Source organism: Budorcas taxicolor, chromosome 5 (genome assembly GCF_023091745.1).
Source record: "Budorcas taxicolor isolate Tak-1 chromosome 5, Takin1.1, whole genome shotgun sequence".
NCBI classification, from domain to species: Eukaryota; Metazoa; Chordata; class Mammalia; order Artiodactyla; family Bovidae; genus Budorcas; species Budorcas taxicolor.
Genome location: NC_068914.1, coordinates 156447580 through 156462702, shown reverse-complemented (window position 1 = coordinate 156462702; position 15123 = coordinate 156447580). Strand labels below are relative to the sequence as shown.

At 54.9% G+C, this 15123-nt stretch overlaps 1 protein-coding gene across 1 annotated transcript; it reads left to right on the top strand.

Moving 5' to 3' along the window:
• Window positions 1–1140: 1140 nt before the first annotated feature.
• Window positions 1141–11946, top strand: CENPM (centromere protein M). Its single transcript, XM_052640949.1, has 6 exons — window positions 1141–1199; window positions 1663–1742; window positions 3789–3881; window positions 5761–5840; window positions 7029–7120; window positions 11806–11946. The coding sequence occupies exons 1-6, from the start codon at window positions 1143–1145 to the stop codon at window positions 11944–11946; spliced, it is 543 nt and encodes a 180-aa protein (XP_052496909.1). The 5' UTR covers window positions 1141–1142.
• Window positions 11947–15123: the final 3177 nt, after the last annotated feature.

Genomic DNA, 15123 nt, shown 5'->3' with positions numbered 1-15123 from the left:
AGAATTCTCTTGAGAGTCCCTTGGAGAGTAAGGAGATCAAACCTGTCAATCCTAAAGGAAATCAACCATGAATATTCATTGGAAAGACTGAAGTTGAAACTGAAGCTCCAATACTTTGGCCACCTGATGTGAAGAGCTGCCTCATAGGAAAAGACTCTGACGCTGGGAAAGATTGAGGGCAAGAGGAGAAGGAGGCAGCAGAGGATGAGATGGTTGGATGGCATCACCAACTCAATAGACATGAGTTTGAGCAAGCTCCAAGAGACTGTGAAGGACAGGGAAGCCTGGCATGCTGCAGTCCATGGGGTCGCAAAGAGTTAAAAATGATTTAGTGACTAAACAGTCCTGAATATTCATTGGAAGGGCTGATGCTGAAGCTGAAACTCTAATCCTTTGGCCATCTGATGCGAAGAACTGACTCATTTGAAAAGACCCTGATGCTGGGAAAGATTGAAGGCGGGAGAAAAAGGGGAAGACAGAGAATGAGATGGTTGGATGGCATCACACAATGGACATGACTTTGAGTAAACTCCGGGAGTTAGTGATGGACAGGGAGGCCTGGTGTGCTGCAGTCCATGGGGTCGCAAGGAGTTGGACACGACTGAGCGACTGAACTGAACTGAGCGACTGAACAAGAGCACCTGGAATGACCATGAGTGAAGGAAAAATGAATAAACAAATCACTGAATACCGTCTTTCTCCCAGGAGTGAAATAAAAGTCCTGTCTCGCAGGCAGCACCTTTGGTGCCTAGGGGCAGCTGTGGAAAACTTCCCCTGAGAAAGGACCTACTGTCTAGCACATGGAACTCAGCTCAATGTTATATGACAGCCTGGAGGGGAGCACGGTTTGGGAGGGGCGGGGCGGAATGGATACATGTGTTTCTACGGCTGAGTCCCTTCTCTATTCACCTGAAACTATCACAACATGGTTTGTTAATCGGCTATCCCCCAATAAAAGATAAATTTTTTTAAAGGAAAAATGGTATTGTCTCCTTTAAGAAGGCCCTGTCTGGCCCCGCCCCACAGGAAGCCCCGCCCAGATAGTGTCACGTGTCCCGCGGTTACGCACTAGGGAAGAGCCAGAGGGCTGTTTGAAAGCGCGGCGCGCACCCTGAGACCGGCAGTTCCGTCAGTCAGCGGGCATGTCGGTGTTACGGCCGCTGGACAGGCTGCCTGGCCTGAACACGGCCACCATCTTGGTAGGCGTCAGCAGCCCCGATTCCCGCGCCCGCCTTTCCTCCTGGGCCGCACTTCAGCGGCCAGGCCCTCTGCGGCTTTCTGAGATTCTGGCCCGGGCTGCTCCGGCGGGAGTGTGGTGGGCGGGAGAGCCCCTTTCTGAACCAATCAGAGTTAGCTGCCCTCTGGACGCCGGGAGCCCGCGCTCAGGGTGGATGCAGGCGGTCCCAGACGCGGTTGTGGTTTTCCCCCTGTATCCGTGTCAGGCCTCCGGTAGAAACGAGGCTGTCTCAGGGAGGGTTCAGGGGCGAGGGGGGCGGTAGTGAGGGGAACTGGAGCGGGTGCACACCTCAGACCCTCACCAATGCCTGCTGTAGTCCTCTCGGTAAAGAGTGCCTCGCGCGCTCCGGGGGTCGCGGCTGTCCGGGCCCAGCGGCGGGGCTGCTGTATCCAGGGATCCATTGGCCGCCTTCTCTCTCTGGGCAGCTGGTGGGCACGGAGGATGCTCTTCTGCAGCAACTGGCCGATTCGATGCTCAAGGCGGACTGCACCTCAGAGCTGAAGGTGTAAGTAGCCTGCGCTGGAGATGTCCGATCGCTGGCCTGGGCGCAGGGGAGAGCGGGGAGCGGGGTGGAGTGGCTATGGGTGGAGCGGAAGGCCAGAGAGGCCGGCGCAGGCGGGCCGAGCTTGGACCCACCGCTCGGAGCCTCCGTCCTGACGCGCGATCTGTCCGTGTGAAGCATCCTCCGTCACTTCGCTTGTCACTATAAAGAAATTTCCATATTATGCCACGTTGGCCAAAACCGATGTCCATCACTACAGTGGCAATAATATTGAATTGGGCACAGCATGTGGAAAATACTAGAGTATGCACACTGGCTATCGTTGATCCAGGTGATTCTGATATTATTAGAAGCATGCCCGAACAGACTGGTGAAAAGTAAACCATGTACAATTTTTCTTTAATAAAACTGGCCAGAGCTTTTTTTTTTAAATAAAAAAGAAATTTCCTTGTTCACATGTTTGTTTACTTGTTTCCAGTCTGCCACCCCAAGGCACCCCAAGGTTAGCCCCTTGAGGGCAGGGACTTTTCACTTTTGCTGGCTGGTGAAGAAGCCCCACTGCCTTGAGCAGTACTTGGCCCAGAACAGTTAGTTACTCAGATATTCCCCAAATTTGGAGAAAAGGTGACTAAAGTATATTTTGCTTTCCTTTTTCTAACTGATAGGGAATAGAAACAGCTGCTGGCAGGAGTCAAGTGACTGAATATGTGTGGGTGTCATTCTCCCCGATTGAAAGATAAGCTCCAAGGGTCTATGTTGAATGATCCAAATCTAAAGGGTATTTCCTTTATGGGATTTGGAAATGCCCTTTCCTAACGAGAACATCATCTTTCCCTCGAAATAAAGATTGTTTATAGGTCCATCTGTGCCCTACCTGTCTTACCAGGCTCTTAGGCTATAGAACACCAAACACAATCACCGATAAACTCAACCCCGTAGCTCAGAAATAGGAAAAGATTAAAAAAATAATTAGCATCAGAGTTAAAGGAAAATGTGGACAAAGTTGCCTTCCTTGAGCAAGATGGCAATCATTACCAAAAAAGGAAATACTATTATCCTATTTTTAGATTCCATCTACTGTATTCTAGTGTCTGAATGTGTATACATTTGTACATGGAAAGATAGTTAGAAAAATGTTCTAACACTTAATAGTAGTAATTTTTAGGTAACTGAACTTTTAGGAGTGTGTGTGTGTGTGTGTGTGTGTTTTAACTTTTGTTATATTTTGTATACTTTTTGGTATTCTTGAATTAGAAGCTGAGGGGTAGGGGCAGATGAGTAATAGGAATAAATGGAAATGGGCAGAAGTAGAGGATTCCAAAAAAAAAAAAGACAAAACGCTTCAGGTGGGTATTTGACAATCTGAGACCAAGTACTTACAAGAATGTTGAGGGTGACTTCCCAATGTCACACAGCTGATAGTTGACAGACTGGGATTTAAACCCACTTCTATCTCACTCCAAAGAGCTTCAGTCTTAACCCCTAAACTTCATGGTCTAACACCTTCCCCTCCCCTTCTGAGCCTGGCCTCCCTCCCAGCATTCAGGATAGATGGCTAGATGCCAACTTCTATCCCAAACCCCCTCTTGGCAAAGCAGTTACTAAACTTTCTGGCAGGGAGAGTAAAGCAGGGGAAATCTGAACAAGATCAGCTCTGCCCTGCCTCTGTGCTCACTTGAGGAGTCTTGCCCACAAAAGCTTCCTGTGGGGGCTTCCCTGGTGGTACAGTGGCTAAGGCTCCGTGCTCCCAATGCAGGGGGATCGGGTTTGATCCCTGGTCGGGGATTAGATCCCACAAGCCACAACTAAGAAAAAAAAATCCCTGCAGGTTGCAAAGATCCCACTTAGAGCAACAAAGATTGAAGAGTCTGTGTGCCACAACTAAGACTTGGCACAGCCAGGTAAATAAATATTTTAAACACACACAGAAGCTTCAGGTGAATAGGGGAGGAGCTTTTGACAGCCTCTTCCCCTACCAAGGGTAGCGTGTGAACAGCCATTGTGATGTGGGTACATGAGTCTTGAGTCCTGCAATCTCTTATTTTTCAGCCACTTAGCAAGGTCCCTCCCTCTGCCCTGCAGCGTGAATCGGCCCCGGATTGACTTGATTGTGTTCGTGGTCAACCTGCACAGCAAACACAGGTGAGAGCCAGAGGATGGGGCTGTCAGTGCTCAGGTGCGGCTCAGGGCTGTGCTGGGACGGTGGCCTCACTTGTCCAGGGAAGGAGAGGAGACAGGGGGAGACTGCCTGGGGGCAAGTAGAGGGTGAGAGGGAGGAGCCAGCGCCGACGCAAGATGTTTATTACAGATGTGAGTGAAACGGACCTTGAGGACAAGGTCCGCTAGGGGAGGAATCTAGACTTTTGGACAGACGGTTACAGTACCTGTGATGCGTACTGTCCAAGGGGGAAGCCTGGGACTGTGAGAGCCTGAACAAGACCTCTGACTCTGAGGGCTCAGGTCAAGCTAGACTTCCTGGCGGAGGTGACATCTGCGTAGACACCGGAGGGAATTCCCTGGCGGTTCAGTGGTTAAGACTCAGCGCTTTCACTGTGGGGCCTGGGTTCAATCCCTGGTCGGGGAACTAAGAGCGCACAAGCCACACGTGGCAGTCAATCAGTTAAAAAACACCTGAGAGATGAGAAGGAGTTAGCCAGGCAAGGATGACCGTGAGCAGAATGTCCCAGGTGGAGGGCTGGTGTAAAGGCAGGAGCACAGCCTGTGTGGAGGACCGTCCAGGCCTGGGCAGGGTCAGAGCCCACTCTGGGGCTGGGGCAGTGGCAGCATGGGTGATGTTGATGCCTGTGGCCTGGCCTGGCCTCCCCACGGTGCTGGCAACCCTGGGGTCAGGACTGCAGCCAACCTAGGGAATACAGGTGGAAGGCCTCCCCTCCTTCCTGGAGACAGCTGGCTAGGGACACAGGGTCCAGCAGAGAAACCAGGGCAGACACCTAGTCCTGTGGTGGGGGATAAAGGAAGGCTGTGGTAGAAACGCCTGAGAACCGGGGAGGCACGGAGACAGCAGACCCAAGGATTGAGTCCAGACCGTACGACCTGACCGCTGGGAACCAGTCAGCAGTGACTTAGGCCCAGGCGGGGCAAGAAAGGGCTGAGACCTGCCGTGGGCTCCCTGGCTCACAGGTCCGTTGCTGTTTGGGTGAGGTCTCTCTGTTCCCCGGAAGGCTCACCGGAGAACCGTCTGCACCATGGGGCTGTTGGTCTCAGGCCTTGTTCATTCATGAAGCCCGACCGAGATGGCTTTTGGCCTGGAAGACAACAGAGTCTTTCATCGCTCCCTGGACACCAGTGAGTGAAAGCCTCAACCCAGCAGGTCAAGGTGCCCTTGTTTAGAGAAAAAGAGTGTTTTCATACAACTGATATGACTTAAAATCACTGTCATCTTACTGGAAAGCAATTCAGCAATAGCTATCCACACTTTAAAAAGACACATACTGTGACCCAGCCCTTCCACTTCCAGCATCTGCTCTACAGAAACATCTGCTTAGTAGATGTCGGAAACAATATTGATGCACCGTTCTTTGTGACGGTGAAAAACTGGAGACCATTTAAATATCCACCACAGGGCAAGCAGTTAGTTTGGGGTACGGTGCGGTCATACCAAAGAATGTAATAGAGACATCAAACCCAATTAGACCCAACTGGCTGATATACATATCACTGTCTGTATTTGCATATGAAGAAAATTCCAGAAGAACTACACCCCAAACTACTGTGGCAGTCATCTGGGGAGTTAAAACTAGAGGTGATGCTGGAGACGGGGAGTTGTACTTTTTAGTTGTACACCAGTATTTACTATCTGATCGTTTCACAAACTTGACTCACTTTGTAATTAGAAGCAGTTTAAAGCTACAAAAGGACAAAGTGTTCCTCCAGGTCTGTCTCCCGTCACCCTCGTCTTATGCCCTGGCCTCTCTGGGATCAGAGGCGCGGGGCTTCTTCTGCCTTCTCTGTTGTGAAGTATTCCTCTGCTTGTTTTCTTGCCCTGGCCTGGCTGCCCCAGCCTGCAGAGCGTGGAGGAGTCCCTGTGCCACCTGGACGCGGCCTTCTTCCTGGGGAAGGTGGCCTTCCTCGCCACGGGGGGTGAGTGCCTCCCCTGCCTGCTGCCGTGGGTGGGCCCGTGGTGGACTCCGTGCGAGTCGGAGCTGACCATTCTGCCAGGTTAATTCTGCTGAGATCATTGCCCTGGGGTGCCTGGTGGCTCATCTCCTGTTACTCTTCTTCAGACAGTTCTCAGAGACTCTAATGGCAACAGGGGAAATAATAGTAGCTAACCTCGGGGACTTCCCTGGCGCTCGAGTTGGTAAGACTTCGCCTTCCAGTGCAGGGGATGAGGCTTCAATCCCTGGTCAGACAGCTGAGATCCCACATGCCATCTGGCCAAAAAACCAAAACATAAGACAGGAACAATATTGTAACAAATTCAATAGAAACTTTAAAGATGATCCGCATTAAAAAATTTTTAAAAACCTTAAAAATATATAGCTAACCTTTATTGAGTACTCACTATGGACCAGACTCCGTTCTATGGGCTTTGTTTCTGTATCGCTTAATTTTCACAAAAAGTACTATTGAGGTAGGTGCCGTTGTCTCTCTTTTACAGTGAAGGAAGCTGGTCATGAGGTTAGGTAACTCGTCCAAAGGCCCCATAGTTAGACAGTGGTAGAGCAGAGTTCATCCTTAGCTGGTCATATTCCAGGGCCCATGCCTTTAATGACCATACCATGTAGCTTCTCATACTTTTTCCTCTTTTTTATGTGTCTGACCCCAATTTTCTGCCCCCTGGGGGACACCGTCCTGACCAGCCCTGCTGTCTGGGCCCTCGGGGTGTCCATGCAGGCCTCTGTCAGACTCCTCACCCTTCTACCTACACTGATGGTGTGTCTGCCCCCCTCCCCCAGCTGCACTGCCAGCTCCTGGCACGAAGGGCCTGGCTCACATTATTTTCAGTAAGCTTTGGTGGAGAAGTGAACGCCAGGTCACTTCTGTGTATTCGTTCACGGACTTTCTATAGTAACTCAGCAGAGTAGGTGCTGTTACGCTCCTCATTTCGTAGATGAGGAAACTCATGCGTTTATTCCAACTCTATCAAGTCCCTTTAGCCTGTTTTCTGATCTGATGATCTTGACTGCCCTGAAAAGAAGATAGAACAGGCCTGTCACCCAAAGAAGGTAGAAACTGTGGCCCAGAGAGGGGACGTGACCTCCTGGGCCCAGTGCTTCCTCCATCACAACCACGAAGGTGGAGGTGACCAGCGCGACTTCTTTGCAGCTGGGCGGGACAGTCACTGCAGCATCCACCGGAACACCGTGGTGAAGCTGGCCCACACCTACCGGAGCCCCCTGCTCTTCTGTGACCTAGAGGTGAGGACCTGCTCACGCGGGCCACGGGACGGCACCGTCAGAACCCAGAGGGCACGGCGGGCTGCTTCATGAGTACCTGAGCGAAGGGGCTCCTGATGTGGAGGCCAGATCCTTGTTGGAATCCTGGCTTTTCCACTCGCTGTCCTTGGGTGGGTCACCGTAAGCCTTGGGTGCACCCCTGGAAAGCAGGGCGACACTCCATGTACAGTGGAGTTCCGTTCGTACACCAGGTGCCATCACCTCTTGCTTTGACATTTTCCTCTGTACTCATGACTAAGTCTTGTGTGTGGGTCTATGGGTCCCTGTTAATGTCTCACTTTTCTTGCTGGGGTGTAAGAGCTGTGAGGCCAGGCATTCTGTCTGTCTCATTACCCAGCAGTCAGGATGCCCTCTGTTCCCCCTTACCTCCCTAGATCGCAGACCTTGTCCGCTCCCAGCCTGGGGCAGGGGGTCCAGCAGGCAGCAAGGGTGGAGGTTGGGTGGATAGGTGGATAGATGGCTGAATGGATACATGTGATGTTTGTTCTGCCCTCTCTTGCTTCTCCTGGGGTTTCTCACAAGCTGAATCCTAGCTGTGATGGTTAGCACAGCAGATTTCGGCTTTGCTGATGAGTTTTGCTCTCCAGCCTCTCTGTGCATAGTGTGGAGCCTGAAGACATTTTGCTAAAGGGTTCTCGGCAAGAGTTGATTCTGCTCCCTCTGGGGGTCTGCTAAGGGCTCTCGGGTCCTGGGCTGCCCCACCTGTACACCAGACCTGCTCGGTTGGTTTAGGGGTCTGTTTATGTATGTATTTATTTCATATTGGAGTATATTGATTTATAGTGTTGTGTTAGCTTCAGGTGTACAGCAAAGTGATTCAGTTATACATGTATCCATTCTTTTTCTGATTCTTTCCCCATATAAGTTGTGTTTATTGGTTTTGGGGTTCATTTTAAAGATTTGTGTTTCTGTTCTGGGTCTTAGACCTGTCCCTAAAGGCCAAGTGATGTGGTGCAGAAGGAGCTGAGTCAGCGTGTGGCCCGTCATCACCGTCTAGACCAGAAGTGCTGGCTCTGGGGTCTGTGGACCCCTCTGGTCCAAAGGGAGAAGCATTTCAGGGTCTATGGACCCCTCTATTTTGAAGGGAGAAGAATTCGGGGGAGTTGTGGCTTTGGACAAGAAAAAAAATTAACTTCTGTTTTCACTAACCTCTAGGAGGAATTTAACATTATGAACGTAGATGGGAGGCAACAGCAGTGTTAGCAGAGCCTGTGGTTGTTAGCGACAGAAGCAGCAGACACTGGCACGTCCCGTGGGGACAGGGTGGACCCCGTGAGCTTCTGCGATTCTGCAGAAGCTGTTAGACCTGTCCTCGGGCCTCTCACTCAGCGTGTCGCTTAAGGTGCACATACTGCTCTGTCACAGATCTGTGTTTCACATCTGATCACTGTTTTAAGAACCCTGACGAGACCAAGGCTCTGACCTCACAGGTAGGGCCTGAGGCACCCTGAGGTGCCCATCCTTGCCAGCTTTGCTCACAACAGGAGAGGTGGCATGCTCACAGTCACACAGCTAGTAAGTCAGCAGAAGAGCCAGGTTGGTGTGCTGCTGACTCTTTCCTGGCTTAGCAGGCTGGCTGCATGGCTTTGAAAAGTCAGCCCCTCCCCGCAACACACAGGTGCGGTGCAGTTCTGCGCGCGGCCAGGAGGTGGCAGGCTGTACCAGGTCCTGTGTTGTCCTCTAGCCTGAGAATGGTAGTTGCTCAGTTGTGTCTGACTCTCTGCGACCCCATGGACCATAGTCCGCCAGGCTCCTCTGTCCATGGAATTCTACAGGCAAGAATACTGGAGTGGGTTGCCATGCCCTACTCCAGGGGATCTTCCCAACCCAGGGATTGAACTTGGGTCTCCTGCATTGGCAGGCAGATTCTTTACCATCTGAACCACCAAGAAAAGGTCTGTGGCTGACTTTCTATTTCCAGCCTGGAGCCGGCGGGCTGAGAACCTAAGCCTGGCATCCTCTCATCCGATGCACCCAGTGTTTGGACAGCCGGCATGCCTGGTACCTGTGCGGTCCTGTCCAGGGCACCTTCCCTCACTTCGTGAGCTGGAGCCTCGTCGTGTTTTGAGGCCTTTGCATGGCGAGAAGCCCTGGCCCCGTTTTACAGGACAGGAAGCACACCCAAGGAGGTGCAGGATCCGCCCAGTGCGGTTCCAGCTCTGCTGCCAGGCCCTGTGCGAGTCCCTGAGAACCAGATGCCTCTGACACTGGCCCTGCCCCTCAACGGAGGGAAATAGACCGCACGTCGCACCTGCTGTGGCAGGAGGATCCGCAGGGCTTTGGAAGCCAGGCAGTCAATCCAGCCGTTCCTTCCCATCGGCGTCGGGGCAGTGACAATGGGCTCAGCTCTCTGGGGGTCATGTCTCTGGAGTAAGGTGTGTGGATGGGAGGAGGTCCAGCCAGAGGCAGGAGGCCGGGGACGAGGCTGCAGGAAGCAGACCGTGGAGCCTGAGTGAGAGCAGCGGCCATTTGGAGGGACCGTTCGGAGGCGAAGGCCGCAAAGCCCAGAGGATTTCTTTAACAGATATTTCTTAACATAACCTACAGCCTGTCCAGTGTTGCTCTAGCCTCTCGGGGGCAGCACAGAGCAAAGCAGTGTTAACACTCCCAATTCTGTTCTGGTGGAGGAAACGCAGTAAGGAAGTGGAATGCGTGCTGTGTTAGGGCACGGAGATGCGACCCATCAGGTGGTGGTAAAGCGACAGGATTTAAATGGGGGTGAAGGGACTCCCTAAAATCTGACCTTAAGTGAAGACGTGAAGGGAGGCGCTGTGGAGCCTCCTGGTGGAAAAGCCCACGAGGGTGGAGAAACTGCAAGTGCAGAGGCCCTGAGTTTAGACGCTGCCTGCCATGTGCAAGGTCCACAGGGAGCTGTGGATGCCTGGAACAGAGCCAGGGGACTGACATTCAGAGCAGATCAGCAGGGCTCTGTGGGTCACAGTAAAGGCGTGGTGGCTTTCACTCTGAGTTAGACTGGGGCAGCGGAGCCGTATGGGGCCAGGGAGGGCCACAGCCCAACTTGGGTTTTGAATGGGGCCCCTCCAGCTGTTGGGAGGAGAGTAGACTGAAGGGAGGCAAGGGCAGAAATGGGGAGAGGGGCCTGGGGACTGTGTCTGGAAGAGTTCAGAGTGGTCTGGGCTCCGTGGGAGCCAGGGAAGGGGGAGCTGGGATGGTCTCTGATGCTGGTTGTTTCCAGGGTGGGGCTACAGGTGTGCAGATGGCCTGCCCGTGAGACAGGAGAGGAAAAAGAGTCAGAGTCAACTCTGGAGTTTTCAGCCTGAGAAGCCCCGCCCCCTGCTCCCCACCGCCGCCCCAGCCGTGAGATGTTGCACAAAGCAGGGAGACCTGAGAGGTGGAAGGAAAAGCTGGGGGTGGGTGAGTCCTGGTAGCCAGGGAGAAACAGCCTGCCAGGGAGGCAGCAGCTGCCTCAGACTACACTAAGAGGAGACCCCGCTGAGAACGAGGCCAGTGTGTCAGGACTGACATGTCGCCCCTGGACTTGGAACCCAGGATTCACAGGTGACAAGACAGAGTAAGAGCAGTGGGGCTTCAGGATGTCCCGGCTCTAGCTTGGTTACTGGGCGGATGGTGGCGCCCTTTCCTCAGTTAGAGAGGGAACAGGAGGAGGAGGAGGTGCTCTGAGGCCACCTGTTGGTCCGGGGAGGCCATCTGAGCATCACCGTTTATTCTACCTTTCTGGAGCAGCTCATTCACCCGCGCCAGCTGGGGCCTTCGCACAGTCTGATTCAGTTCAGTTCAGTCGCTCAGTCATGTCCAACTCTTTCTGACCCCATGAACCACAGCATGCCAGGCCTCCCTGCCCATCACCAACTCCCAGAGTCCACCCAAACCCATGTCCGTTGTGTCAGTGATGCCATCCAACCATCTCATCCTCTGTCGTCCCCTTCTCCTGCCCTCAATCTTTCCCAGCATCAGGGTCTTTTCAAATGAGTCAGCTCTCCGCATTAGGTGGCCATCAGCTTCAACATCAGTCCTTCCAATGAACACCCAGGACTGATCTCCTTTAGGATGGACTGGTTGGATCTCCCTGCAGTCCAAGGGATTCTCAAGAGTCTTCTCCAACACCACAGTTCAAAAGCATCAATTCTTCAGCACTCAGCTTTCCTTATAGTCCAACTCTCACATCATACAGTCTGATTGCCTCTGCCTAATCCCACGGCTCCTCTGGGCCCACTAGCCCTTCCGTGGCCCTGGTGTAGGGACCATCTGTTGATGGCACCTCCCTGTCCTCCGTGAGGGCCACTCTCTCCACCCCTCCTTTCCAACCTGGGCGTGTCCATCTCAGAGACACGCATTGGGTGCCACCCCAGCATTGGTTGGGGCTAGCCCTGGTTCAGACCCCAGCTTGACAGTCGCCCACCGTGCCTCTGGACTGTGTCGCTGACCCCGCCAGCCCCGCCTGCTGAGCCTTCGTTTCTTCTGGAGTAGGGGTCAGCATCTCTGGTATCCCTGGAGGGTGTCCGAAGGGTTTCCATAAGCTGAGGTGGTTGGAAGCTGCTCGGTGAGGTGTGGCGTGGACAGAGGGGTGGCCCTGGGGGCAGTGGTGCCCAGGGCTCTCCCCGTGTCTTCGCCCCCAGCTCCCCTCTGGCTGCCGCCTCACCGGGGTCCTGTCTCCTCCTCTGCAGATAGAAGACTTCCGCGCCGCCATGGCGCAGCGCCTGGTCCGCCTGCTGCAGATCTGCGCAGGCCACGTGCCCGGCGTCTCGGCCCTGAACCTGCTGTCCCTGCTGAGGGGCTCCGAGAACCCCTCCCTGGAGGACCTGTGAGGCCCCCAGCCGACAGTCACTGTTGCTGGAGACGGTGCCAAGGCTTGGCAGGCCTGGATCAGCTGGCAGTTCCCTCAGGGCCCAAAGTCCTCGTGTTCCAACAGGAAGTGCCGGGGGGTCGGTGGGGGCAGTTCAGCTGGTCGGACTCCAGCCCCCCACCCCTCTCATGCCCACCCCAGCAGAACCCCAAGTCTTCATCCATCTGACGTCTTTCTTCTTGAGACTTTGAACAAAGGGTCCATGGCTAAAAGTTTGAACATCACTGAACTCATCCACCACTTTGATTTTGTAGATGAGGAAACTGACTCCAAACAGTTAAGAGTCAAAGTGGGCAAGGACTTCCCTGGTGGTCCCGTGACTGAGACTCCGCGCTCCCAACGCCGAGGGCTTGGATTCGACCCCTGGTCAGGGAACTAGATCCCACATGTTGCAACTAAAGATCCTTCATGCCTCAGCTAAGACCCGGTGCAGCCAAATAAATATTTTAAAAAGAGTTGGGCAGCGGGACCTTGAACTCTATGAGCCCAGTCCAACTCCAAATCCTGGCCTTGCCATTCTCACGGGACCTGCGGAGCCTCCGTTTCTCCAGGTGTTAGATGGCGCTTGCTCAGCTTACCTTGCTGGCGTCGTAAGGGTGAGTGACGTGGTGGTAAAGGTGAAGTGCCTGAGGTGTATCGCATTACTCCTGCGCTTGTTTGGGTGCTCCATGTATTCCATAATAAATGTGTGAATGCTTGCACGGCGCCAGGTAAGCACTCCACGAATAGTTACTTGAACTATTATATGAAATCACACAGAGCTAAGTTACAAAGCTGGTGCACATCCAGGAATTACACCATGAAGTCTTAAGTGAGAGAGCCTGACCGAGGGCTGGTTTCTGGGCTAGCCGCAAGGGACTGTGCAATGACGGCCGCTTTGCTTCTCCTCGGGGTCTAATTAGAATCTGTGGCCACGCTGAGACGAGGCTGCAGAAACCCCGGCCGCCCGGTGTGAGCTGCAGCCGTGCCCCTGTGGCCAGCTGGACACTCCCAGGGGAGCTTGGGTGAGGAGGAGGTCTGGTGCGAGAGGAAGAGAGCCAGATCCTGGTTCCCTTGGAGTGTCCCAGCGCCCTCCCAGCACGCCCTCCATCCTCAGGCCTCAGGACGGGCCCTGCTTGATGCCCTGGGCAGTGCCAACGCCGCAGGGCCTGTGCTTTGACATCACCGTGGCAGTCGCAGCTCACACACTTCACTGACAGATGGGCCACCCTGAACCTCAGTGCAGGCATCATGAGGGTGGGGCCCACCTTTCTCCTCTCCCTGGGCTCCTCTCCGCCCCTGTGCGCTCTCGGTAAGGTTTGCCGAGGCCTGGCTGGTCTTCCAGGCAGCCCCCACCGAGAACCTCAGCTGTGGTGATTTCGGTTCAGGTCTCGGACGTCACCCGACCTCCGCAGAGCTTCACGCTTTACAGAGCGCTTCTCACAGAGTCGCTCCTGCCACCCGCCCTCCCCGCTGATCTGTGTGAAGTTGACAGTGTTTCCCCATTTCACGTTTAACGAAACCGAGACTGTTGTCATCAGAGGCATATCCACAGTCACACAGGGAGTCAGAGGTAGAGTCCAGCCCTGGGCCCAGTTCTCTGCTTTCTCTCTCTGGTTGTTCTCTTGTGCGCCCAATTGTTGAACAGAGGTTTGGTCATTTCTACTGGGCAGTGAGAACCCAGAAATGGTGGACACGCGGGCCTTGTGCCAGAGAAAGCAACCTGTGTGGAAAGACATTCTCCTGAAGAGCCGTTCCCACCGGCTGGGGCCCGTTAGCACAGGGGCAGGCCTCGTGGAGGGGAGGGCGGGGAGCAGGAGCCAAGAACTCCCTCCGCATCTGGGGAGGGAGGCCCCCTTCTGTGCCGAGGTGGGGAGTGGGTCTCCGCGGGGATGGACAGGATCAGCCGAGGCCCAGGAGGTCAGCTTCCCAGAAGGACCTGGGGTCCTAGAAATCAGCCTTGTCTTCAGCCCCTTGGAGCCTGGGCCCTAGAGGGCTGCTGAGGGGAGCGGAGGGCGACGGGCTGGGGTGTCCAAGCAGGAGTGAGCAGGGGTGCGGGCACGCCCTGCCTGCCAGATCTGGGATGGAGTCAAATGGGGTCCGCCATGTCCCCTCCCTCTCCCTCCCTCCCTCCCTCTCTCCCTCCCTCTCCCTCCCTCCCTCTCCCTCCCTCCCTCTCTCCCTCTCTCCCTCCCTCCCTCCCTCCCTCCCTCCCTCTCTCTCTCTCTCTCTCTCTCTCTCTCTCTCTCTCTCTCTCTCTTTTCTTCGCCACCTGGTGCCATTTAACAAGAGAAATGGCATCACATTTTCCAGCCGAGGACCTGGGAGCCTTCCAAGTGCTGGGGGAGCTCCGCGCTGTCACGGCTCCAGCGAGCTCAGCGGGGGCCCCGGAACCCTGGAACCCTGCCTCTGCCTCACAGCGGAGCCGAGCCCTCAGGTCCGGGAGCCAGCCAGCCAGTGGAGGCCAGCGACCCTGTCCGGGAGCCGGTGTGAAGGAGGGCCTGTCTCGACGCCCCTGTGCTGCCCAGCACGGGTGCCTGGTGCCAGGGAGGGAGATGGGAAAGGCTGCCCTTGCCTGCTCACGGGTCGCACACTCGCAGGCAGGCCCCTCACACTCGACGTGCCTCCGTTTTCCTGTCTGTAGCCTGGGGTCAGGCTAACTGATGCCTCTCTTCCCAGCCGCTCGTGAGGACCGAGAGCAAGAAGCTGTGATGTTAAACAAAAAAAACCTCAAGGCTAGTGGAAGACCTCAGGCTGGCCACAGTCACGGGGCGGTCACGTCGGAGGTGGTTACTGATGGTGGGCGTGGACCCCTGGGCAGCAGGTCCAAGGCAATGGGCAGCCTGAGGCTCCGTGCTCCCTGAGAACACTGGAGGGAGGGGGGTATTGGGGTCACCGCCGTGAGGGTGCGGCACCAAGGCTGCCAGAGGGGCAGGGCTCGCTCAGGGGCACAGGATTGTTTGGGTCTTCAGGCCACCTGGTTGCGGGCAGCCCTCGAGCCCAGGCCCGAGGGGCTCAGGCTCTCCGAAGAAGGCGGCCCAGACCCAAGCATCCCGGCTCCGGGCTGAAGCGATTTCCCCTCCCCGCCCAGGAGGGGGCTCCGAGCCTGGCACCTGTGTCTCCGCCACCCCTCAGCGAGCAGAGGCAGGGGCGGCCTGGG